Genomic DNA, 27,500 nt, shown 5'->3' on the forward strand with positions numbered 1-27,500 from the left:
AAAGGGAGGGGGAGGGGGGAAAGGAGGGGAGGGGGAAAGGGAGGGGGGAAAGGGAGGGGGAGGGGGGGAAAGGGAGGGAGGAAAGGAAGGGGGAGGGGGAAAAGGGAGGGGAGGGGGGGGAAGGGAGGGGGAGGGGGGAAAAGGGAGGGGAGGGGGGGAAGGGAGGGGGAGGGGGGAAAAGGGAGGGGGAGGGGGGAAAAGGGAGGGGAGGGGGGAAAGGGAGGGGGGAAAAGGGAGGGGGAGGGGGAAAGGGAGGGGGAAAGGGAGGGGGAGGGGGGAAATGGAGGGGGAGGGGGAAAAGGGAGGGGGAAAGGGGGAGGGGGAAAAGGGTGGGGGAGGGGGGAAATGGAGGGGGAGGGGGAAAAGGAGGGGGAGGGGGGAAAGGGAGGGAGAGGGGGAGGGGGAAAAGGGAGGGGAAAAGGAGGGGGTGGGGGAAAACGGAGGGGGAGGGGAAAAGGGAGGGGGAGGGGGAAAAGGAAGGGGGAGGGGGAAAAGGGAGGGGGAGGGGAAAAGGGAGGGGGAGGGGGAAAAGGGGAGGGGAGAAGGGGGGTAGGGTGGAGGCGGGAAGGGGGGGTAGGGTGGAGGGGGAAGGGAGGGGGAAGGGAAGGGGGAGGGAAGGGAGGTCCAGTCAACAATGACGTTGCAGTTCTCATGGTCGGAGAGCAGCACAACAATTGCGACATCGTCCTGCATCTTCGCAACAGCACGAAGCAGATTTTGGAGACTCACCGATCCTGTGACGCCCTCCAGTACCGGCGTTGCCGGGCGGGGGAAGGGAGACCCGTACATTCCCAACCCGTACATTCGCCCTCTTGACTCAAGCTCACTCGGACAAAAGCCTCGCACAAATTACACCGTGAAGGCCCAATGGCCATGTCTATGCCACAAATCAAGTACGTGAGCGAGTCGGGCGCACTGAATTGGAAATATATAGAACGCTCATACTCCGTGAAAAGTGAAGTGATGTCGCCATCTTGGTTAGCACGACTCGACCAACTCGCTTCGCGGATCTCGTTTGTTTTGAACGTGTGAATTACGTGCGAACGCGTAACTGTGAGTTTATGGCGGCAAGGAGCATCATGTGATCGCTCTGAGCGAATCAGCGCGCTGCTCTGCCACCTGATCAGATTCCGTGTATAATATTCCTCACTGAAATGCGCTGAGGTAAATATGAATAAAAAATATGGATCTCGTAAAGATGAAAGAAAAAAAAACCTATGTGGTGTGAATGGCAATGTTCCTCGCTGAAATGTGAAAAAACGCAATCGCTTTTCGCTCTGAAATACGTGTGAACGCGTAACTGAGTTAATGGCGGCAAGGAACATCACGTGATCGCTCTGAGCGAATCAGCGCGCTGCTCTGCCACCGGTCAGATTCCGTGCATAATATTCCTCGCTGAAATGCGCTGAGGTAAAAATATGGTAAAAAATATATTATGAAATAATTTTTTTTAGGTCGGCCATGTTCTTCCCAGGCTCAATGGCCATGTCTATGCCACAAATCAAGTACGTGAGCGAGTCGGGCGCACTGAATTGAAAATATATAGAACGCTCATACTCCGTGAAAAGTGAAGCCGCCATCTTGGTTAGCACGACTCGACCAACTCGCTTCGCGGATCTCGTTTGTTTTGAACGTGTGAATTACGTGCGAACGCGTAACTGTGAGTTTATGGCGGCAAGGAGCATCACGTGATCGCTCTGAGCGAATCAGCGTGCTGCTCTGCCACCTGATCAGATTCCGTGTATAATATTCCTCGCTGAAATGCGCTGAGGTAAATATGAATAAAAAATATGGATCTCGTAAAGATGAAAGAAAAAAACCTATGCGGTGTGAATGGCAATGTTCCTTGCTGAAATGTGAAAAAACGCAATCGCTTTTCGCTCTGAAATACGTGTGAATGCGTAACTGAGTTAATGGCGGCAAGGAACATCACGTGATCTCTCTGAGCGAATCAGCGCGCTGCTCTGCCACCGGTCAGATTCCGTGCATAATATTCCTCGCTGAAATGCGCTGAGGTAAAATATGGTAAAAAAATATTATGAAATTTTTTTTTTTAGGTCGGCCATGTTCTTCCCAGGCTCAATGGCCATGTCTATGCCAAATATCAAGCACGTGAGCCTCTCCGTTTAGGAGTCTATCGGTAACATTACACACACACACAAACTGTGTTTTTTATATATATAGATGACACCTGGTCTAACGGTAATGCATTAGGGCAGCATGTTAGAAAATATGACAGTGGATGTTAACAGAGGGAAGTGTTGACACTTTGATTCGAGGTCATACTTGGGATAAAATGTATATAAAGATTGGTTAAGATAGATGTACCCACACAAATACCTGACCACATACATCCAGGATCACATACAAAGTGAAGAAAACAATGTTATGTCTCATCACATGCATATTTCAATAATAAGGTGTTCAGTAATAAGAGGGATTCAGATCAGGTCACTCTACCTTGGACATGCTGCTTCTACTCTCCCAACAATTGAAGGAGGCCCTCAATGTCAGACATGAGATTATGGCCGTCTCTCTAGAGTCTAGACATATCTCGAGCTTTCAATATAGTCCGGCATTTTGCCTTGCTCTCTAAAGTCTCTACCTGTGGCATCCAAGGCCAACTCCTCACATGGCTTACTGACTTACTCTACTCTCGCAGCCGACGTGTGGCTCCCAACGGAATCATTTCATCTCTCCTGTCAAGGCTGGAGTGCCCCAAAGCAGTGTTCTGAGCCCAGTCCCCTTCCTAAACTTCATCAATGATCTTTCTGACTCTGGAAAAATCCCCTTTATATATTTGCCAATGACTCCACACTTTGCTGTGACATTCCTCATCCTTCAGACAGACAGGCAGCAGACTTGTCTCTCTCTTTTCAGATCTTGGAAAATTCACAAGCTGGTCAAACACTTGGAATATTCTTTCAAGCCTGACAAATCTCGCACTCTCACCGTCTCTCTCCGAACGGACCGTCTGGCAAACCCTCCCATATACTTTCTTAACAATCATCTCGAAGAAGAAAAAAAAAGTGTCTATCAGCCACGATCTTTCTTGGACAAACCACATTTCAAAGTTGGCCTCCAAAGCCAGCCACCAACTGGGCATCCTCCATCATGCAAAGTCCTTCTTTGGTACACCTACCTGAACTCCGGTGCATCTACAAAGTCTTCATCCACAGCACGATTGAGTACTGCTCGCCCCTCTGGGCTGGCACCCCTGCCTCGCATCTTGCTCACCTTGACGCCGTGGAAACAAGTCTTGGAGATCACCAGAATGTCCGTCCCACAACAAAGGCGAGTCCCTTTGCCATCACAGAGAGCATTAGACAGAGAGACCACCGACCTATCTCCATTCTGGTTTTGCACAGTCTTCTCTTGTCTCTTCCCCTCATCCCCCAAGGTTTCTGCCTGGTGCAAGTGGTCAACAACCAATCCCCTTCTGGTGAAATTCCCAAAATCCTAAATCACCTGTGGAATCAACTTCCACATTCTCGTCAATCTTATTCTCATCTCCAAGTCTTCAACACAGTTGTTCACCACCATCTCAGATCATCATCCCCCATCCAAAACAATGATGTTTTCTACCCCCGTTATCCACCTCCCCTCTCCCATCCCCAAATCCACGTCCTTCCAAATTTCTTTTCCTCCCAGTGAGTTTGCTTCTGTATCATAGAGTCCACACACTACATCTTCCTCTACCCCTCAGCCGTCATCTGTTGGTGGTTCCCCCTTCTCTTTCTATTGTTCCTTTTGTGCTGTTGCGTCCTGATCCGTTTTGTGTTCCAGCTCTTCTACGAGCCTCGACTCTGTGTACAACAAAAAATAATGAAATAAAAAAAGATCATCGATTGGAACGCTTAGTCGGGGTTCCGCAAACAACGGACGAATGTACACAATCAACCATCCGATCCTCTACTTCCGTACTTGAATCAACGTTTGCCACGTACATCGACATTGCATTCGTGGGCCCAAATGGAATTTTTAATTGGGAAGGTATCGAGAGCACGTTTCATTACCGGGACCGCCAGCTGATCGACCGTTTCGTCGCTTCACTTCATGCCTTCCCGAGGAAACAGAGGCCTCGGGCCGCAGGCCCGGACTCAGACTGAGCTGGTGCCACGCAGACCGGAAGTGCTACAATCCCCTAACGACGTAGGACTAGAGGCCGCAGCGGAAGTTCAGGCCCTAATGTCAAAACAAGCTTTTTATTAAAATTAACTAACTAACTAATAGCGACCTAGTAACTCTCTCAACATCGCTGAAACGATTTTTAAAAAATACGTCTAATTTTGCTTTCAGTCAACAAGATGAGGAGTCAACGCGCCGAACATATATACAGTATCGTATGTATGATAAACGCATTATACGCACTGTACATGTCCTATTATAAAAATTGATTACATTTGTTTTGAAGGGTCTCCTCAGCAAATCTACCGTAGATTGTTCTCTCTCTGTTGGAGCAATTTTCTATTTTATTTCAGCAACTTGAAACGAAAAACATTTTTACAAATCGCAATGTACAAATAAGGATCGACACGTACATGCCACGTGAAGCAATCGTGTACAGTATTTCACAATGAGTGATGAAAGTCGTACTGTACTGTTGTAACTGTTTATTCATGTTCCCCCGGTAAGACTAAGATTGTACCTGCCATTCCACTCACGTACCGGTAAATTACATCAACCAATCGGAAACATAATTTTTATAGTTAAACACTTTCTTTGCATGAGTTGGTTTTATTATATTCCAAGCACTGTTTGAATTCTATATATGGCTTTTGTAGGGCGCACAAAGCGTACGTTACGTGTTTGGAAACAAAGGAGGAGGAGTCATGAATATGAATAAGGTGCTTGAGCGTGAATGCACAATGTTCGATGACGTCATCTGGACTGAAATAAACAAACACAGACGGGTTGGGGTTGTATAGGCAATCACAAGGCAGTCACAACAGGCAGTCACACAGGCAGTCACTCAGGCAGCCAGTAAGACGGTTCGGCCGGACATCGTTTCACAGTTCGGATAACATGGCAGGTCTAGGACAAGATGAAGGTCTTAACGTAGGCATTGCTAAGCGCTTCCTTATCCTTATTCTCTTGCCATTGTGTTTTGATTATTTATGTTATTGTTGTTTTTCACGTTACGACTCGAGATGGATTTTAAACGCCTTGCTCGTTGTGGTTCCACGGTTTACTTTCCCACCTGTTTTCTTTCCAAACTGGCACAACCTCCTGTGGAGTTTTATTTATGAAGCTTTTCGGCTCGAGCCCCCCTGCTCACTTTCTCTTCAAACCCGTGCTTAACTTTCCCCCACTTCTCCCCTTTCTCCTCCTCATCCCCCCCCATATTCCTCCAATAGTTCCCTCCTTTCCTCCCCCCCCCCCCCATATTCCTCCAATACTTCCAACCCCCTCCCCCCTCATATTCCTCCAATACTCCCCTCCTCCCCCCCCCCCCATGTTCCTCCAATCCTTCCCTCCTCCCCCCCCCCCTCCATATTTCTCCAATACTTCCCCTTCTCCCCCTATATTCCTCCCCTTCCCCTCATCTCTTCCCCACCATATTCTTCCAATTCTTCCTTCCTCCCACCATATGCCTCCAAACTTCCCTCCTCCCCTATATTCCTGCCCTCCCTCCTCCTCTCCTCGACCCCCTCCCCATACACCTCCCGCCCCACCCCCCTCCATGTCTCCAATTCTTTCCCCCTGACCATTTTCCCCCTCTTCTCCTCCCCCCCCATTATTCCTCCAAACCTTCCCTCCTCCCCCTCCCCATTTACCCGCCCCTCCCTCCCCCCATATACCCGCCCCTCCTCCCCCCATATACCCGCCCTCCCTCCCCCCATATTCCCACCCCACCCCCCCTATATTCCCGCCCCACCCCCCTATATTCCCGCCCCACCCCCCCTATATTCCCGCCCCACCCCCCTATATTCCCGCCCCACCCCCCCTATATTCCCGCCCCACCCCCCCTATATTCCCGCCCCCCCCATATTCCCGCCCCACCCCCCCCCCCCATATTCCCGGCCCACCCCCGTATTCCCTCCCCCTTCCCCCCTATCCCTCCCTTTGCCCCTAATACTGCCTCCCCTTTCTACCCCATCCTCCCTCCTTCCCTCGGGTTTGTGTCGTTGGTTGCAACATTAAACCGAAACTAAAAACCACGAGCAAGTTGTTGTTGTTTCAAGCTCGTTGTTTATCCAACCCGTTTAAGTAACAGTTCATATGACTGGTGAGGAGTTTAAATGCTTTTGTAACTTTATGGCTGAGCCTCTGAAACTTCATGTGATGGGCCAATCAGGTGCCTGTGTCCTTTATAAACAACTAGCTGAATGCACCCGGTGTTGCCCGGGTTCTTTTTGAATGAATTTTATCTTCTGTACCACTATAATTCTGACTACTATAATTCAGCTTTTACTCGTGGCCGTAGAAGATTGACTACTATAATTCAGCTCAGCTTTTAATTGCGAAATGGGCCCAGCCCGGCCGATGCGGCCTCGACCGGCCTCGCCACCTCGCCTATAACTTTCCCGGGGCCCGTCCCGACATTTTTAGTTCTTTTTGAATGAATTTACTACTATAATTCAGCTTTTACTCACGGCCGTAGAAGATTGACTACTATAATTCAGCTCAGCTTTTAATTGTGAATGGGCCCAGCCCGGCCGATGCGGCCTCGACCGGCCTCGCCACCAAGCCTATAACCTTCCCGGGGCCCGTCCCGACATTTTTTGTTTCAGTGGTTTCCTCCTATCTTTCACCGCTCAGGAGATTATCGCGTGCAAACAAACAAACAAAAACTTTCTTTTTTATATATATAGAAGAAGATAGAAGAAGAAGAAGATGATGATTAATGAATGGCCGACACTTGTCAATGTGAACTCTGCTCTCGGAATAATATTGTTGCAGATCTCCCGAAGCCCGTTTCCGTTACACAGGGGGGATTAAACCCCTTTTCCCCTCTGGGTCTTCGGGTCCGCGAGGCCGAATCGCCACTTCCGGGCAAACGTGAAAAAGGGTATCGGGACAAATTCGCACGTACCTTTAACCCCATGCTGCCACGAAAGCGGGATCGAACCTCGCACAAGCCACGCTTAATCGAGTACGCCGAGCGGTATGCGTATCACGTGACTCGTGCTGTTACTTTATTTGAACCCGATTCGAGCGGTTCTATTCGCGCCATGCGAAGCCAATTGGTGGAAGGGACAGGACGGTCAAATCGGAGGAAGAACACGATTTATTTACACTGTACAATGATTCAGAATGAGGGAAAGGGGACACAGAGCAGAAGCCTAACCAGTTTAACTTATCCCCAGACACAGGGCCCACTCACTCACATGGGGAAAAGAAGAGAAGAAGTTCGTGCGCCAAGCGCGCTTTGCCGTCGGTCGCCCCGGGGCAGCTCGCCCGGCGTGGCTCTCGGGATGTTCACGGCACGTATGCAGGCGAAGGCAGGCAGGAGGAAATCGCGCGTCTGTGGCCCGGCACGGGTCGTCCTCTCGAGCGTGCGATTAATACAGCGCAGGGCACGGGGGAAAGTTCGTGTACAATAGGCAATTCAATTCGCTCGTTCTGCAGCTCCACTCGCGTTCTCAAGCTCAACCGAACTCACTCTCACGGGGAACTGTAATGCGTCTCACAGGGAACTGTAACTCAGCACACGACTCTGAGTCATCTCCCGTCTCTCTCCTCAACTGAACTTACTGGGAACCCATCTCAACTGAGGTGGGGGGGGGGGGGGGGGGGGGGGGTCTTCCCCAGGAAAGGACTACGCTTACATTCACTAAGAAATAACTGAACTATCGCGAGGCTTCATGTTGTGGTGCGTCTACCTACGAGGGGGAATTAACCTTTATTCCAAAACCGCAACAATATATTTTGTTGATGATTTTCTAATTTAATGGTCGCGAGGTTACAGCCAATGTTCATTCTGTGATCCAACTCGGATCACTACTTGTAATTTTCTTAGTGTCCTATTAAATGTGAACAAGCCAGAGTCAAGTTTACATCCCTCCCTCCCCCAAATACATCTCAAGTCCCAAGTTTATGGTTTTATGGGTACTTTGCGTGCTTCAGCTGTTTTGGAGGTTGTCTGTTTACCTTTTTGGAAATTTGGTGTTCATATGATTGCAGGGAACCCGGTTTTAAATCCCACTAGTATGCCCGCTCCTTATGGGAGCGACAGCAAGGGTCATGTTCTATCCTCTCTGGGGTATATGTATATTACAGTAGATCTAGACTCAGGTCCGTTCGTCTGTAGGGGACGCGCGATATAAGCATATAATGCCTCAAGAACGTCGGGTTTCCTCCCTTTCAGTTCAGTGTTAAACAACAGCAGCGACTGTTTAAAAAAAGGTAATCATACATGTTGGTGGTTTACAATAATCTTTAGTTCTGGTAGGGGTGTGCCACAAAACACCATGATAAGCTATTTATACACGTTCACACAGTGTTTATCCAAGGAGGAAAAAGCCCTTGGGGAGAGGGGTCTTATTCGTATTGATATTGTTTTTTAATGGCATTATTAATACTAGGCATGCCCGTACTATATATATATCTAAAATTATATCCCCCCCCCTCTATTTACATGAAATGGTTTGGTCCATTCGCAAAGCCAAAGCGAACGGCTTGCGAGTACGGTGACAATCCCCCCCCCTCTATTTACATGAAATGGTTTGGTCCAAAGCGAACGGCTTGCGAGTACGGTGACAATCCCCCCCCCCCCTCTATTTACATGAAATGGTTTGGTCCAAAGCGAACGGCTTGCGAGTACGGTGACAATCCCCCCCCTCTATTTACATGAAATGGTTTGGTCCAAAGCGAACGGCTTGCGGAGTTTGGTAAAGAAATCGCCATAGCTCGGTAACTACTTGTCCGATTAATATGAAACCTTGAAAAGGCACATCCTCGGGTCCCCAGCAATATACCTGGCAAGTTTCAAGTATATCGGACCGGTAGTTGTCGAGAAACAGCGGTCGCATACACACAGACACACACACAGACACACACACAGAGATTACTGGAATTATAGATAGACTAGGGCATGCCCGTACTATATATATATCTAAAATTATATCCCCCCCCCCCCCTCTATTTACATGAAATGGTTTGGTCCAAAGCGAACGGCTTGCGAGTACTGTGACAATCCCCCCCCCTCTATTTACATGAAATGGTTTGGTCCAAAGCGAACGGCTTGCGGAGTTTGGTAAAGAAATCGCCATAGCTCGGTAACTACTTGTCCGATTAATTTAAAACCTTGAAAAGGCACATCCTCGGGTCCCCAGCAATATACCTGGCAAGTTTCAAGTATATCGGACCGGTAGTTGTCGAGAAACAGCGGTCGCATACACACAGACACACACACAGACACACACACAGAGATTACTGGAATTATAGATAGATGCTATTATATCATTGGTGTTGTTATTACCCTCGCCAGAGGAGAGGGTATTGCATTCGAGTCTGTTTGTCTGTTTGTCTGCACAGAATAAGTACGCTTTTCTCTGCAATCATTGATCTGATTGACAGGAAATTTTCACCATAGGTGCACCTCCACCTGTACAATTTTTTAAATGATAATTATGACGTCTTAGGTCACGTGGTATGGGCGCCATCTTGGAAAAACCGAAAAACTTTGCACCTATATATCCGAAAGCGCTGAATATAAAAAATTGAGACATGGCTCTTGTAAAGAACTCTCCATGGGGAATAACATATGTTAATGATGATGTCATATGGTGCCTCCATGATGACGTCATAATTAGACAAATACAAAACCTCATATGACCAAGATGAGATTTCTTGAGCGTCATCTAGGGATAAATTGGTGTGAATTTTTTAACAATGACGTCATTGGTCACGTAGTTCGGCCTCAATATTTGTTTTAACACAAAAGCCTTAAAAACCACTAAAATCCCTTTTTCTCTCAAACGGCTAAACAGATTGAGGAAATACATTACATGCATGATCGCATACCCATGACGAACAAAAGGTACCACAACCATGGTCACATGGATTGGCGGCTATGATATTTTGAAGAATAAAACTTTTAAAAGCCACTTCTCCAGAATGGCTGAACAGATCGAACGGAAACTTCACATATATGTTCCCTAGGTTTTGCGTATACCATGCTGTCCTTGAATAATTCATATGTCACATGGTTTGGCGGCCATATTGGATTGAATGAAAATCTTTTTAAAATCATATCTCTTGAACCGCTTCATTGATCGTTGTGAAACTTTAAAGTAATGTAGTAGTCGTTTTTCAATATTTCAATAAAATTTCAATATCATTGGTCTTACGGTCTGACAGCCAGAAGTCGTTATTGTTTGAAGAAGAAGAAAAAGAAGCTCTACTATATTATCTTCTCCAGCAATGTGAGTTTTCAACATATCTATTAAAATGTACTGTTTTAAGTCGGTGGAATCCTGTCTTAATTCCGTACGTCTATTAATTACGTACGATCGGAATGTACCTTTTGACCCATTGGACCTTTGAAGAACCCATTGGACCAGTGAAAGACACATGAAAGCCCGCTTGGAGTTTGCAAAAAAGCACCTAAAGGACTCTCAGACTGTGAGAAACAAGATGCTGTGGTCTGATGAAACCAATATTGAACTGTTTGGCTTCCGTCTGGCCACTCTGCCATAAAGCCCGGATCTGTGGAGTGTTGCAGTGATGGTTGTCCTTCTGGAAGTTTCTGCCATCTCCACACAGGATCTCTGGAGCTCAGCCAGAGTGACCATCGGGTTCTTGGTCACCTCTCTTACCAAGGCCCTTCTCCCCCGATTGCTCAGATTGGTCGGGCGGCCAGCTCTAGGAAGAGTCCTGGTTGTTCCAAACTTCTTCCATTTAAGAATTATGGAGGCCATTGTGCTCTGGGGAACATTGAATGCAGCAGAAATTTTTTTGTAGGCTTCCCCAGATCTGTGCCTCGACACAATCCTGTCGCTGAGGTCTGCAGGCAGTTCCTTCGACCTCATGGCTTGGTTTTTGCTCTGATATGCATTGTCAGCTGTGAGACCTTATATAGACAGGTGTGTGCCTTTCCAAATCATGTCCAATCAATTGAATTTACCACAGGTGGACTCCAATCAAGGTGTAGAAACATCTCAAAGATGATCAAGAGAAATGGGAGGCACCTGAGCTAAATTTCAAGTGTCATAATAAAGGGTATGAATACTTACGTCAATGTGATATTTCAGTTTTTTCTTTTTAATAAATTTGCAAAACGTTCTAAAATCCTGTTTTCTCTTTGTCATTATGGGGTATTGAGTGTAGATTGATGAGGGAAAAAATATATTTAAACGATTTCAGCATAAGGCTACAACATAACAAAATGTGAAAAAGTGAAGGGGTCTGAATACTTTCTGAATGCACTGTAGCTATATATATATATATATATATACAGTGGAACCTCGACTTACGAGTGCCCCAACTTACGAGTTTTTCGAGATACGAGCCGTCACTCTGGCAGTTTATTGCTTTGAGATGCGAGCCGAGATCCGAGTTACGAGCTTTCGCCACCCGGTCACGTGGTTATCTTGCCGTTCAAGTACAGTATCTTTGTCGTATAGCGCTGCGTTTTAGTTTTCGCATTTCGGTTATTTTGAGTTTTGCCGCCAGGTGGGTTCTGGTCACGTGGTTATCTTGCCGTGCACGTACAGTATCTCTATCGTATAGCGCTGCATTTTAGTTTACGCATTTCGGTTATTTTGAGTTTCCGCCGCCAGGTGGGCTCCGGTCACGTGGTTATCTTGACGTGCACGTACAGTATCTCTGTCGTATAGCGCTAATGATATATAACGCCGCCGATAATGATATGATAATTTATGATAATCTATGCAGCACGACGTGGTCCTCACGTCACACAAGGCGACTTTGCCGGCGCAAAACGGCTCTCTCAGGGTCAAACTCGGTATCGTTTTGAGCGCACGGTTCAGACCTTCAAGAAAAAGTTTATTTTGTAAAAATCGAGCCACGCGTTCAAAAGATATGACCGGTTTTGTTCGCCGGCACGTCGGCGCTCGAATCGAATCGAGTTAAAATGAACACTGCCGTTGTCGGGTCCGTCTGAGACAACCACCGGGCCTAGAACGCTGGGACCGGTCTCGTTGGATAGGCCTGGATCAGATCTCGAAACGCTGGAAGCTGCACCTCTCTGTGATAATCTTGTGGACCATGACAAGAGATCGTGCGACACGTGGTTATCATGCCGTGCAAGTACAGTATCTCTGCCGTCAACTTGTTCAGAGTGCCGGCGATAGCTCGCCTTCTCTTTGTGGAAAACACGGTGAGATCCTTAACATCCAACAACTAATGGGACGCAAACGGGGCGCCCAGTTTAGCGGTACACCCATTGATGAATCACCCTGCCTGTGATTCACCCATAACAGGTTATAGCTGGGTCGGGATTCAAACCCAGGCTGGACCGTTTAGAGTCAAGTGTGCGTACCTCCAGTCCAGGCCATCCTGCCAACTTGTATACTGCATACAGGTGAAATATAAAGCGCGAGATATTTTTATATATACTGTATATTTAAAAAAAAATTGGTGTGGTTTTTGGCGGGCTGGAACGGATTAATAGCATTTCAATGCATTTCAATGGGGAAATTTGATTTGAGATACGAGCAATTTGAGTTACGAGCTCGGTCACAGAACGAATTAAACTCGTAAGTCAAGGTTCCACTGTATATATATATATATATATATATATATATATATATATATATATATATATATATATATATATATATATATATATATATATATATATATATTGTTACGGTACGCGGTTAAAGATGTTATATTTGCCGAGCGGAGGCTCCGCGACCGAACAGTTATTCCCCGACTAACCCGATTCAACCCCAAACGTTGGCCGTATCGCACCGCAGCTGCTCAATATGGAAAACTCAAAAGCGACCGAATGCAAAGAGGAAGAAGACGTACAGAAGAGTAACTGGGTTTATTATTTACACATATAAGCAAGAAGAAAGCAGTCACGTTTATTTACAGGGACATGAGACGCAGGTGACACAGTGAAATCTTTAGCTTATACAAGCTTAATTACCTACCCAGGACAGAACAAACAAAGACGACTCACACGGGGAATGATGACAGGAATTGGCTGGAAGGAGAGGAAAGCCCACTGGGTCCGGCAGCACGATCCGCACGTTGGGCAGCCGCCGTTCCTTCGCGGCCCTGCTCCGAACTGCCGTCCAGGCCCCTAAGCGGCTGGCGAGCGTTGTTGCTGCTGCTGCTGTAGACGCTGCCGCTCGCGAGCAAGGTGACGAATAGCAGGCTTGGTGCTTCCTTGGATGATCTCTGCTTGTTGGACCTCACAACTCAGCTCTTTCTTGGACCCTCTCTCTTCTCAGCTCATCTGCCTTGGACCTTTTTGCGACTCTCTTAAAAGCTCCTCTCCTTTCTCAGCCCATCTCATGTCTCTCCCTCCTTGTCTCAACTGCTTGGACTCCCTCTCGTCTGCCTTGGGAACGCCCCGCCGGCGGGTTATATAGGCCCCGCCCCTCAACCTTTTCGAACCTCCCCCAAACGTTCTCTCTCCGCCCTCTCAAGCCAAACCCCTTGTTCATGGTTGGTCGAGTGGGGCTGGCTCACTCCTCCCCTCCCTGACGAGGTGGGGACCCGCCTTTCTTCACCAACCCTGCCTCGTGGTCAATGGCGGCAATTGGAGGGGATGTAATTGGCAATGGCGATCGAGGCCTGGCAATGACGAAAGGGGAAATGGAGGTTTTGGGAATGGGAATGAAGGGAATCTATCTCTTTCACTGGTGCAATGGAGTATTTCCATTAATGGGAGACACAGCCTTACCCTAGAACACATAATAAGATATAACTATTGAACAGGGGTATTCTATGATTGGCTGACGTGTATGCTTTTGGACTAATTATGGGACGCCCTTTGACCTTTTCACAGCTCCGGAGGCAGGAGGCGCAGAATAAACAATAATAATAATAAAGCACACAAAAAAAAAAAATACAGTCCTCATATCCGCAACACTGCACCCTCCTCCTTAGGCACGTCCCGGGCCTACAACTTTTATTTAGTGTGACACGTAGGTGTAGTTCCCTCTACTTTTAACCTGACCCTGAGTGCGACAGTTTTAAAACATAAATAAATGTGTCCCGCTGCTCCATTGCACCCTGCCTAACAGACTTACGCCCACAGTTAACCGAATTGCGGAATGGTCTTCAAACTACACACTGACGGTGGGGAGCATTATTTACAATGACTCTGCTTTTATTTACAAAACTAACCCAGGACCTGTAATTGTTCTTTCTGGGGGGGGGAGACAGTCTGCTCTGCATCAATGCACCATGAAAGCACCTATAACGCACCAATACACCCCCAAGCACCAATCGGTGCAGTCATCACTGTTCATCAATGTTCAATAATAAAAATAACCAAACAACCCCTAACCCTGCAGGTGATCTCTTGCTCTTCGGCTCCCTCTGCTGCCTATTACTATTTCTTCCAGTTGTTGTCTTTCTTTCATTTTCTTACTGGCGGCCTATTTGCAATAAAGCTTGCCCAAACGTGTCCATTTTATTTATTTTATTTATGGCCCACAGGGCCGACTATGTGTGGTTCACCTGTGGGGCATCGGTGCCCTGTGGCCAAGGTCCGCCAGCAAGATTTCGGGCCCTCATGGCCGGTTCCAGCAGAGGGGCCATGCCCCAACCCATGGGGTCCATAAGTGGTGCTCGGCCACAGACATGTGGTCCATAATGTGGTGCATCGATGCAGACAGCTGGTTCTGGGAATTCCGGGCGCACAATGGAGGACTCACGCACGCTCCCAATGGCGCACAGGTCATGTGGGAGACAAAAGGGGGAAGACAAATGAGCGAGGGGTAAGGTCACAAGGGTACACATCAATAAGGCAATGCAAGGCAAAATGCGTACGGAGAGCGAAGTGAGAAAGCTCGTCCCTACCGTACGTCACCCCCCTGTCACCTACACTACCCTTGCCCTCACCCCATATGTACAAAATCTACACATTACAAATTCGTCACTACCGTCACGTCTTCCCCATATTTCCCTTATACCAAATTAGTCACCACAATCCCTCTATCCTAAATATGCCATCACCCAATTCATCATCAATCCTCATAAGGAGGAAGAGATGGAACACAAAGCACAATGTCACACCCACGTCATGATGCGTCTCACAATCCAAAACATTTGCACATAAAAATAATTAAACATGGCATGGTGCGGAGTACCTGTCACCTCAGGTGAGTGGATGCAGATGGTGCGAGGAGACTTCCTAACCCTAACTATCCTCTAAATGACTTTAACACACTTTACACTACCCGGGGTCTCTCCCTGCCAATCCATTGGCCAACTCACACTATGGGTTCTAAAAACCAATTCTCATTGACCAAACTGTGGTGCTTCTCAATTTGGGGTCTCACTCCCCCGATTCATCTCCCAGTGCCCTTGCACAATTTCTGGGCTGGGGCGTGTTGCTCTCCCAGCAGGTCTACCCACCTGCACATCTCCACCACTGCAGTTGCCACCCGAGCTTACCTAGCTCCTCACCCTAACCTAACTAACTGGGGAAGGCCCCTCCTGGCTCTGTCACCCCTTGGTGCCCTCTGGCACTGGGCTACCCGGGTCCGTCCTCCGGATCCTCGGGCCCCATCCACAACTACCGGCTCCCAGAGCCCACCTGCGGCCTCACCTGGCCGACATCCTCACAGTGGTGGAGTGCCCAAACCAACTACACACACTAACAGGCTACACGCCCAGCCATTTCCACAACACTAATGCACCCATCCAAACATCATTCTTCCACCCGCACCACAGATGCCAATATCCAACCACAATTTACCTATACCCTCTACCTAATCGTTACACTACCCGCCCCGGGTATTCGTGATGGGGGTCCACTCTTCCCCCATTCACACCTCCGCACCATCCACTCCACTCCACAATTTCCACCATACTCACTCCACGAGTATCCATTCCAAAACCCCATATATTCCACACTCCATGTCTTCCACACAACCATTTATTCCACACAACCATTCCCCATACACCTGTTGTTGCACACCTGTGCACTCACACCTGGTGCCACCTGCACCCTCCTTCTCTTCCTGGACCAGTTGGTCAACACAACACACATCACTATCACTATCACTCTTACTCATACACTGCTCCATCCACCTGTTCAGTTGCACACCTGTGCAATCACACCTGTTCCTTACACACTTTTCACAATACACTTCTATACACCTCCAACACTCACACGGCATCATCTCATCTAACTACTCCCCTCTGAAACTTGCGCTTCCCAGTCGCCCCTTTAAACTATTGCGCTCCCTCGTCATTATCATCCACACTAATCTACCTGCGTCCCCACTACAGGTATCCTTGTCACTAACTAACCTTAACGTCACCTAAGGTCAATCTCTAGGGCCCTACACATTATCCAAACCCTCCCTCGGCGAGCTTACACTGCCATAAACCCCATAAGCTAGTGCTCCTTTGCCCCCCTCTGTGAGGGATGACAGAGTTGCCATCCCACCACATCGGGGGCGTTCCACTACCAATTTTGCTCACCAAATTCCAACCAATCAAAAATTTGCCAATCATCTGCCAATCACTGTACCAAGTGTACCATTACCATCATCACTCTGCCAATCCTTTGCCAATCCTCAAATTTTGCCTTTTTCTAATTTTGGGGCCAAAACACTAACCTCATCACCCGTCTACTTATTAGATCCTCTTGGTGCGCCAATTCACGTCTACAGCCCGGCTTCGTAAAGCCGAGCAATGAATGCGGGTTGTTTGGCGCCGGCGGCTGGATGCGTCCGGCACTCGGTGCAGGGAAGGACGCTTACCCGGGCCGAGATCCCACGCACCACCTCGGCGTGGAGCCATCCAATTGCCCGATCTCGACCTGCCGGAACGCCTTAACAAAAAGGGGTCGCCATGACGACCCTTCCTATCGGGCTGCCCGTTCCGCCTAGCGGAGCACGGACGCGGCTGTTCCAAGCGCGGCCCAGCGTGGATCACGTACGGCGGTCCTTTTGAACCCGCCGTGGTTCGGATCCCCGCTGGTCCTCGCGGCACGCGAAGCTGCCTGACGTGCACCGAGGGCCCGATTCCGCTAAATGTCGTTCTAACCGCTAACCCGGTTACCGTCGATGCCTCACCTGCATGCTTACACGCATACGCTACCCCTTTCTTGCTCATACATCCAGCTGTTCCCATGCTCCTCGTCGTACCTTCTCTAACACACCTCGGTACACTCATTCCGCTCACAGACTTGGTCACACACCTGACCACCGAACACCTTTGCACACACTCGTCGCTCGCACACCTCACCAACACACCTCTTCGCGCTCCCTTCTTGGTCACCTCCTCTGTGACAATCACAGGTGTGCTCTCACTCGCACACCCAACCACGTGCCTCACTACCAACTCGAGTGTGCATTCCCACACACGCTCTACCATTCCAGGTGTGCATCCTTCCATTCCAGGTGTACATCCTCGCTCACCTGTCACAACCAACTCACGCTCCGTGTCACTCTTACTAGTCTCACCTCCACTCTCGGTCGCGCACTCACCCTTACTCTCGACAGCGCACTCTTTCCTCATGCACCTGTCCGTTACACCCCTTTCTCGCGCACACTCTTGCGCACACTCTCCCGTTACACCCTCTGTAACACTCACGACAGGCGTGCATTCTCCCTCACTCTTGACAGCGCACTCTTTTCCCATGCACATGTCCGTTACACACCTTTCTCGTGCATCCTCTTGCGCACACTCTCCTGTTACTTCCTCCGTAACACTCACCACAGGCGTGCATGCTTCCGTTACATCCCTCGTAACACTCCTCACTATGCGCTTCCATGTGCTCCCTCGCACACGCGCTACGACCGACTCACTCTCGACTGCACACTCACTCCTTGGCGCGCACTTTTTCCTCACACACCCCATGGTCGGACATTCTCGCACACCTCCTTCTTCGCACACCGTACCTGTCGCACACTTCACCAACGGCCTCTCACGAACACCCGGGTCCACAACAACCCCCAAGCCGACTGAAGCTCCTCTCACATCATCTACATTTCCACGTATATCGCCACTCACCTTGGCACCTCGTCTCCTCACCTCCTTCGCCACCTGCAAACTCTTTATTTGGTTAATGAGCACACCATTATGAGTTGAGCACCGACCTTGTACATATTCCATCACCTCCTCCTGGATTTCTCTTTTAGTTTCTGTCCGTCTCTTCTTAATTTCACTCACCTCGTCTTCCACTTCCTCTAATTTTTGCTTCACCTCATTTATTTCCCGGTGCGTCTCCTCAAGTTCGTCCTCTAAGGCTACCTTGACCGTCTCTATGTGCGTCCTCACCTGCCGGTCCTTCGTCTCCATTACCTCTGTCACCTCTTCCAACCTCGTTGTCAGTCCCTCACGTACCATCTGACATTGCCTCTGTGTCGCTATTAATTCATTTTTAATGTCTTTTTGTGTCGCTTTTAATCCCCCGATTATTGCAGTGTTCTTTTCCACCTGGTCCACTAGTTCCTTTTGTCCCACTGTCAGCTGGTCTACTCCCCTCGTCAGACCCTCTATTCCCCCTTGTAACCTCGCCGTATTATTCCTCACCTCTTTCTCTATACGCTTTTCGCCTCGCTTTACCTCCTCGCGTACCCCCGAGACCTCCTCACTCACACCTCGTCGTATCTCCTCTTTCATCTCCTCCATCTGGTTCCCCATCTGTTCGATTTCCCGGGCGGATTGCTCCCCTATTTCCCGCAATTTGTCTTCCATCCTATTTTCTAACCCCATTAACCCATTTTTCACCCCCTCTAACTGATTCTCCTGGGCAGCCATTCTATTTTCCACCCCCGTTAACCCATTCTTTACCTCTTTTATCCCGTTGTCTAACCCCTCAAATTTCTTGTCTAATCCCTTAAAATTATTGTCTAGCCCCTCAAATTTAGCTTCTAGCCGTTCCCCCATTTCTCCCATTTTTCCCCCCATCTCGCCCCCCAATCGCTCACTATCAGCCCTCGCTTCGTTCCTCATTGCCCCCATTTGCCCCATAAGGGCCCCCATCATTCTGCTTTCCATTTTCTCACTATCGTTTTTTTTCTGCATTTCCACCATGAATTGGGTCATGAAGGCTTGCATTTGGGCCGCGCTCATTGGTTCCGCGGCCGTGGCCCCCTCAACCACGTGCGCGAGAGCGCCATTTTGTGCGTCTGATACCCCCTCAACCTCATTGCCAATGTTCTCCTCCTCCCTTTCCTCCACATACATTTCCCTGAGGTCCTGGGTCGATTCCACCCCGTTTATCTCTATCTCTCCCACCGGCATCCCGTCGCCTTGACCAGCCATGGCGTGATTTCAAAATTCGGGTTTTCCTTTAAAAACAAAACAATTTCCAGCTGCTTGTAATTTTGAGCGCGTTAAGCGCGCTTCGGGCCTCGTATCCCACTCCTGACACCAATTGTTACGGTACGCGGTTAAAGATGTTATATTTGCCGAGCGGAGGCTCCGCGACCGAACAGTTATTCCCCGACTAACCCGATTCAACCCCAAACGTTGGCCGTATCGCACCGCAGCTGCTCAAGATGGAAAACTCTAAAGCGACCGAATGCAAAGAGGAAGAAGACGTACAGAAGAGTAACTGGGTTTATTATTTACACATATAAGCAAGAAGAAAGCAGTCACGTTTATTTACAGGGACATGAGACGCAGGTGACACAGTGAAATCTTTAGCTTATACAAGCTTAATTACCTACCCAGGACAGAACAAACAAAGACTACTCACACGGGGAATGATGACAGGAATTGGCTGGAAGGAGAGGAAAGTCCACTGGGTCTGGCAGCACGATCCGCACGTTGGGCAGCCGCCGTTCCTTCGCGGCCCTGCTCCGAACTGCCGTCCAGGCCCCTAAGCGGCTGGCGAGCGTTGTTGCTGCTGCTGCTGTAGACGCTGCCGCTCGCGAGCAAGGTGACGAATAGCAGGCTTGGTGCTTCCTTGGATGATCTCTGCTTGTTGGACCTCACAACTCAGCTCTTTCTTGGACCCTCTCTCTTCTCAGCTCATCTGCCTTGGACCTTTTTGCGACTCTCTTAAAAGCTCCTCTCCTTTCTCAGCCCATCTCATGTCTCTCCCTCCTTGTCTCAACTGCTTGGACTCCCTCTCGTCTGCCTTGGGAACGCCCCGCCGGCGGGTTATATAGGCCCCGCCCCTCAACCTTTTCGAACCTCCCCCAAACGTTCTCTCTCCGCCCTCTCAAGCCAAACCCCTTGTTCATGATTGGTCGAGTGGGGCTGGCTCACTCCTCCCCTCCCTGACGAGGTGGGGACCCGCCTTTCTTCACCAACCCTGCCTCGTGGTCAATGGCGGCAATTGGAGGGGATGTAATTGGCAATGGCGATCGAGGCCTGGCAATGACGAAAGGGGAAATGGAGGTTTTGGGAATGGGAATGAAGGGAATATATCTCTTTCACTGGTGCAATGGAGTATTTCCATTAATGGGAGACACAGCCTTACCCTAAAACACATAATAAGATATAGCTATTGAACAGGGGTATTCTATGATTGGCTGACGTGTATGCTTTTGGACTAATTATGGGACGCCCTTTGACCTTTACACAGCTCTGGAGGCAGGAGGCGCAGAATAAACAATAATAATAATAAAGCACACAAAAAAAAAAAATACAGTCCTCATATCCGCAACAATATACATATATATATATATATATATATATATATATATTGTATATAGATGTATATATTGTATATAGATGTATATAGATGTATATATTGTATATAGATGTATATATTGTATATATTGTATATCGATGTATATATATATATATATATATATATATATATATATATATATATATATATATATATATATATATATGTATATATATATATAGGACGAGAATAGAACCATGTTTCACACCTGGAGTTCCTGGGATAACATGATTTATTGATGAACCAATATCAAAGTGCTCTGGAGGGTGTAAGAGTCATACCATTCACAATTGAACAGCATGGCCACATACACTCCTAGAAAATTGGCAACCCAGAGTTTCTTTATATACACAAAATTATACAAAAAATCTCCGCCGAAAAATGAGTGCGGACAAAGGAAAACGGGCTAGACATCTCCCACCGAGACCCTATCTTCTTTGGCATGAGCAAAGGGAAAGATGCGGGAGAAAGACCACAGTGACATTCTCAAAACTTATCTTCCATGCTGGCCTTTGGTCAAGGACAGAAAGACGCGTTTTCACGAGGGGGTCTAACAGAGCAAGCAGTTTCACTATCTTTCTACATTCCTTGGCACAGTTGGACAATAAAACATAGTTCAAAGCAAGAGGGAACATAGTAAGCTTAATCCTTTTCACAAAGCGAACCACTATTAAATGCAAACCACAATTACATAAGGCACAATAAAAGGCATGATCTCGACATTCCCCCATTTGGTCTCTACGAGACTACGTATCACAGAGACCAGGCCACATCGGCTTTATTTGCAAAGCAAAAGAGAATAGTGTTATATGTGGCCACATCGGGCTTTATTGAGTGTTGTATGTGTGTCCTCCCAAGGGCATGCCACGCACATAAAATACCCCGCATGCACGCTTGAAAGGTGTGTCATGTTGTGTGTGTTTGGAACATGAAGGTCCAGAACATGAAGATCTATTAACTTTTCAGATCCGCAACGAAGGCGCCTGGTCCGGCCAGGGATGTTGCCCGGGAGGGTCTCTCAACCCACCCTTGCAGCAGCGTAGGTGCGGCTGAAATCCCCCCCAATCGAAGGGCTCCCCGTCCTCGCACAGACCCGGTCCTTGCCGATCTTCGAAGTTAATCGACGTCCATGCTGTTGTTCTGAGGAATACATAATGTAATTAATATCTTGTGTCATGTGTTCCTGGCCAGAGTACAGAGCATTACAATTCAAAGTAAAGAGAGAAACTTCCTTTTGTGTCAAAGACGTTCATGGACGCATAATCAGCTTGTGGATCCAGAGTATCAGTGTCAGGTCCTTTGGCAGCCAGACCCAGCGTTGCAGTCAGATCCATAGTCGGATCAAGCGGAGATGTGCAGCTGTGTGCTTATAATACATAAGAAGTATTAGCCAATTCCCGCAGGGGATTTACAACAAAATCATCACAATAAATCAAATAAATCAACAGTCTTCTGATGCGCCGGTCACATCGGCATCGCCCAGGGGCTCGTTCAGGTCGACGGCCTCGGCGGTCAAGATCATGGTCTTCCGACGGCGGTTTCTTCATCGTCCATCCTGAAAAATACTTTCTTACACACACCATGATCAAATTCCTAGCCCCCCGTCCCACCAATTGGCATTTAGTTACCTCATCTCTCAGATGGTTGGCTTATTCATAGCCGCATTTCCTGTGTCGTGTCTGGAAATTCAAATGCTATATTTTTTCACCAATTTCCGAAAATACCTTCCTTTTAATCATTTTCCCTACATCTAATAATACATGATTTACCAACCATTTCCCCCCCAACCACAATCGGTCAATGGAAATAATCGGTATTCTCCCCTTCAAAACTTCACTGTTATCCTATCAATACCTGGACATTTTTTCCCTTCTTTCCTAGATACGCGAATTTCACACCAGTATAAAACCACTGGAAAAATTATCTGAAAAATAACGAAATCGTCTCCAAGTTCTCTAGCTAATCTCTGTCCACAATCACCAACTCTACCCTCCTGTGCATTTTGCCTTAGGTTTTAGAACCTAGAGTCAACCAAAACAACAACAACTAGCCTCCCAAGGCCATCTCCCTGCAAGAGCGGGGGTTAGCCTTGCGGTCCCCATGACAATCTTCTTCATTTTGCTCTATCACCTCCCTTTGAGCAATAATTCAATTGATGTGATTCCCACGTACCTGGTGGAGTTTTGTTCACCTGGTCTGCAGAGCCGTGATCCAATTTGCACCAGCCCCCAATCACCTCCTCGATTGGGGTCATTCTGCGTGTAGCAATCTAACACAACGTTATTAAACGAAATTCACAACTTTACATCCATTGGTCCCTCCAGTGCAAGCCAACCCCTTGTATCACCTTCTTATCACAAAAACAACAGTCCATAACTAACCACTTTCCTTTATTTCCTGCCTTTTCCATTAACTTTTTACAACCCTTTCCTCTACTTCCTCAACAATTCCTGCAGAGTCACCTGTCATTGACAAATAATCCATCTGATTCGACTTTCCAATCCAATCATCTTTGCACTTTCCACGACCTTCTTCACACTTCCTCCCGAACCCTTTTCTTCAGACTCAACCTACATGAGTTTATGAATACAATTTCCCCTTCCAGGCGCGTCTGTCTAGCCACTCACAAAGTGTCCACAAGACAACGTCACCATATTTCACACCTCGGACCAGCCAGGGGTCCCTTGAGAGATGCATCCTCAGGTTAAAATCACCTCAGCTCTTGAGAGCTCAATTTTGTTCCATGGCCTATTTTGACCCATCTTGGCCCACTACCACCTCTACCTTCTGCCAAGCAAGAGGCAGGAGCATCATTACTCCCTCTTCCCTCTGCCCACCATAACTGGCAGACAGACAATGGCGAGCCACAAGCCCCAATGTTCTTAAACAGACAGATTCAACAACATCCAATAAGTGAATTCATTTTCCCAGAACTCATTCCCCTTTCCAACCAACATTTACACCTAAGCTTCAGGAACATGCCTTGTTCCAGGTGTGTGCACATCCACATCCTTAAATTGGCCGACCCCCATTTGTATCCCGGCTGCCCCACCACCTGGAGCATGGTTACCCCCCAAAATGACATTGCACGAACCCTTTCAATACCTGTCTAAACCTACTACCATTTAACAACGCTTCCCCATACACTGTTCTGGCCCCATCTGGATTTTTCACGAAAATATGGTAGAGATATTTCCTGGCGCAGCGCTATTGTGGTGGCAGCAATGTTTCCCTGTCTTCCCCCTTTTTGCGGTACTAATGAATGATCCGTCAATGCTGGTGCATGTCAAGAACCCAATTTCCATATCCACTTTTCCAATCTTCATTTCAATTTAAATTCAACCCGATTTCCTCCAATTCCTCCCTACAGCATCACATGCACCTGTTACAGTGAATATATTTCCCCTGCTCCCTCCCCTTACTCAGGAGCCATCATTTTGATAAAATCATTTGAAAAATAGCCAATGGCAATCCATTCTGTTCAGATTGCGTGCTCATAACAGAATACTGGATCCCAACCTCCAACCAAGCCACTGTTTCTCCGAAACAGCTCCAATTGTTTTCTTTTTCCCCCGCTCACAAGTCAGTCCAAGCCAGCAACTGTACACAAAGATATCCCAGCACGCCATGACCTTCACACCTCTAAACAAATCCACTGGCACTTTTAAAACAAACCTTTTTTTTTCCCAGTCACTTACTAAAATAAAGTGCAGCTCTTGTCCGTAGATATACGTTAATCAAGATTACATGAGACTTGACAACAATAGTACTGCCCCGTGGAGCAAGGCACCAGAGACAACTCCCCTCTCCACCTGGACTTACCCCAGGTAGAATTTGGCTACCTACAGAGAAAGTACTTGCACAACACATTTACAAACCAATTCGTCCCCTCGTTGTATTAGGGGACATCTCGAATGTTCCACCACAATTCACAGCAGGTGACCACCCACCTGCCCTTGAAGTCCTTCTCAATCATCTTTCCCACGAAAATTTAATCGATTTGTCTGACGCACCACGTCTGTTCAGCAAATTTTTGAGACACCCAAGCATGTCATAACACATGGGCTGTCCAATTCTGAAATCTCACGAAACCTTTTCTGAGGGTCAAATGTAACAGACAGACAGACCGGCAAATAGGCAGGGGCAAACCCTGAGCCCCCAGACACCATCACCACACACATACCCCGCATCACATAGGAGTATCAACATTTGTCATAGGAGTATCAGCTTGAAATATACACCCGCTCTGATCCTCCAGAGCTGAGGAAACCAGCCAACCTGAGCCGGACAGCAAATGCCATATGTCTTCGTCTCAAATCGAGGGCAAAATTTTCACAATGGCAAACAATTAATATATTGTCCACATTCATCTTGGTCACTCCAACCCATCCTGGCTCTCCCCAAGAGCTCCGTGTCCGGACAGACAGACAGATAAACAGACCGGGTGAAACCATAACCATCCATCCTTCCGATTGGACTCAGCACACATGCCGCCCGCTCACCAGTCATGTACACTCAGCACCCATAAATGGCACACGCCAGCATCACATGTCATTCTTACCTTTATTCAACGCATTCCGCAATCCCAAGTCAAATCCCAAAACAAATTAAAACAGACGTCATCTTAAAAAAATACAATTTGCTTCTGCAAGAGCTCCACCTTCGAACAGATAAACGACAATCAGACTCCATGTTACAAATGCACACACCCGATGCACTGAAACAACAACCAACTGGTCCGTCCAGGAACTCCCCGCAAACACAAGCCACCTCCAATGATCTTCAATTGAAGTGCAGAGCGAATGCTCTCACCTCAAACCCCACAGCCTTTCTAGGGAGGCGTGCTCTACCATGCAGCACCCTTTACATGGTGCACACCTTCCGCACATTCATTCCACTCCCAGGCTTCGTTACACACCTGACCACCGCACACACTCGTCGTTCGCACACTCCATTCCAGGTGTGCATTCCTTCTCACCTGCCACAACCAACTCGTACTCCGTGCCACTCTCAGCACCTTCCCTGTGTCTTTGCACCGATGCATCTCCAAGATGCATTAGCCATTACGCAACCCATCCACACATCATTCGCCCGGCGTGAACCACATCACATGCCGACAGTTGAAACCTCGACCGTTTTCATCCCTCGGATGAGCGTTCGACCCACATTATCTTCTCCAATACTTTCCCCCATCCGCCTGTGGGGCAGCTTGTCCCGCATTATCTGCCCTGAGACCCATATGCATTTTCATAACTAAATCATACCACCATCGCTTGCCTGGAAAGCCGTTGTCCGGCGCATTGATCAACACAAATGTGCCGATGCATCGTCCAGCTGCCATTCCGCATCACATCCGTACCTCGGTCTTGCAACTGCCATTCTCTATTTCATCCGCTGTAGACAACCTCATTCACCTCATTCAGAGAGACCTCATCCACACTATACATCATTCATTGTATGGACAAGACCAAGACTTCCTGTTGGCACCGGAAATTCATTATTGTCTTGAAATCCTGCATTCAACCACGTCAATCGCCTCATTTAATATACTTCACGTTACTATCAACATTCATTCAGCATTCCTCTTATAATTCCATTATCAAACAATGTATTCCTCATGATATTGCATGGCAGGAGTCACAGGCGACCACTATACCGACATGGCGCATAGCACACCGCATGAAGCACCTTGCTGGCAAGGCATGAACGACTCACGTGTAGGAAAGTTGAAGTGGCCCACAATGCATTTGGGCACACATCCTCCAAGCAACCCCATAGCAGGGTTCTCCCCCGTACTCACGCATCTTCCTGTTCCATAATGCGCCTTTCTCTCCAGACGGCTCTCCCACACACGTCCGTCTCAATCCCAACTGCACCTGTTCACAGGATTTTTGGGTCTCTCCCAATCTTCTGCTTATCTCGCCGGCCTCCATGCTAGCCGGCCTGCATCCCCATGCGGCAACTCCGCACGTTATTCTTTCCCTCATTCTGAGCCCTTAACTTCCGTTTTTCATAAAGGTGCAACCACCCGATGCGGCTGGTTGCATCATTTTCTTACCTGGCTCATTATAATCCTTTTTTCGCCTGACTCGGCCACCCGAATGCATTGAAGACACGCACTCCGTCTCCAGAACTCAAATCATTCTAGTTTACTTCAGATTGAGTATTACTCCGACATACCTTAATCTCCCTTAAGATATTTAATTAACGTGCACGGAACATTTTCCCGTCCATGCGCCCAGGCGGTCGCTCCCAGCGCACGGCAGCACGACCCCCATTTGCAAGAAGCAGCTCATGATGCGAACAAGGTGCAAGGAAGCGCCCCGAGGCCATCCACCGAAAAAGCCTGCCTTTTGGTTTACCGCGCTGATATTTCCCCAATCCGGTCCTCCCGCGGCGCTAACTCGCGGTCAATGCTTGTATAGCGCTTCTAACTTGTCTAACTTATCACCCATGCCAGGGCTTCCCTAAAGGGGTTCTCCCTTCTTAACTTAGCTTAACACTTATCCTGGCCATCCTCCTTGGGTCTCCTCCATTAGCCCGCAGCCAATACTTTCTCTGGTTACTATCAACCCCATCAACTCCATCTTGTCTCTAGACTGCCCTGCCTGGGAAGTTCTTGGCTTTACCAAGAAGTCCCCCCTTTTTGCTAACTGACCCCCATTTCTTGGTTCATCAATAGACAACTTGTTACCCGAGCCAAATAGGCCTGTACTTATACACCAGATTCCAATTTTGTTCGTGATCC

General features: G+C 47.9%; 2 protein-coding genes across 22 annotated transcripts in view; one reads left to right on the top strand and one right to left on the bottom strand.

Moving 5' to 3' along the window:
* The window catches only part of B4GALT7 (beta-1,4-galactosyltransferase 7), a 14,482-nt gene extending 10,313 nt beyond the window's left edge, over positions 1-4,169 (bottom strand). For 11 of the 20 annotated variants that reach the window (XM_078766737.1, XM_078766688.1, XM_078766729.1 and 8 more), the window contains exon 1: positions 4,017-4,169. The gene's annotated coding sequence lies outside the window, so the exon portion shown is untranslated. The remainder of the gene's footprint in view (positions 1-4,016) is intronic. The other 9 variants (XM_078766690.1, XM_078766734.1, XM_078766682.1 and 6 more) reach the window with 3 other exon arrangements.
* LOC137411284 (BCL2/adenovirus E1B 19 kDa protein-interacting protein 3) overlaps positions 1-27,500 on the top strand; it is a 204,811-nt gene that overhangs the window by 106,810 nt on the left and 70,501 nt on the right. Inside the window, exon 2 of one of the 2 annotated variants that reach the window (XM_078766758.1) lies at positions 4,951-5,058. In XM_078766758.1, coding sequence (XP_078622884.1) covers positions 5,026-5,058 — 33 coding nt within the window. In that variant the 5' untranslated portion in view covers positions 4,951-5,025. Of the gene's footprint in view, positions 1-4,891; positions 5,059-27,500 lie in introns of those variants that run through there. The other variant, XM_078766755.1, reaches the window with a different exon arrangement.

This window comes from Myxine glutinosa, chromosome 1 (assembly GCF_964187855.1).
Source record: "Myxine glutinosa chromosome 1, kmMyxGlut1.1, whole genome shotgun sequence".
NCBI lineage: Eukaryota > Metazoa > Chordata > Myxini > Myxiniformes > Myxinidae > Myxine > Myxine glutinosa.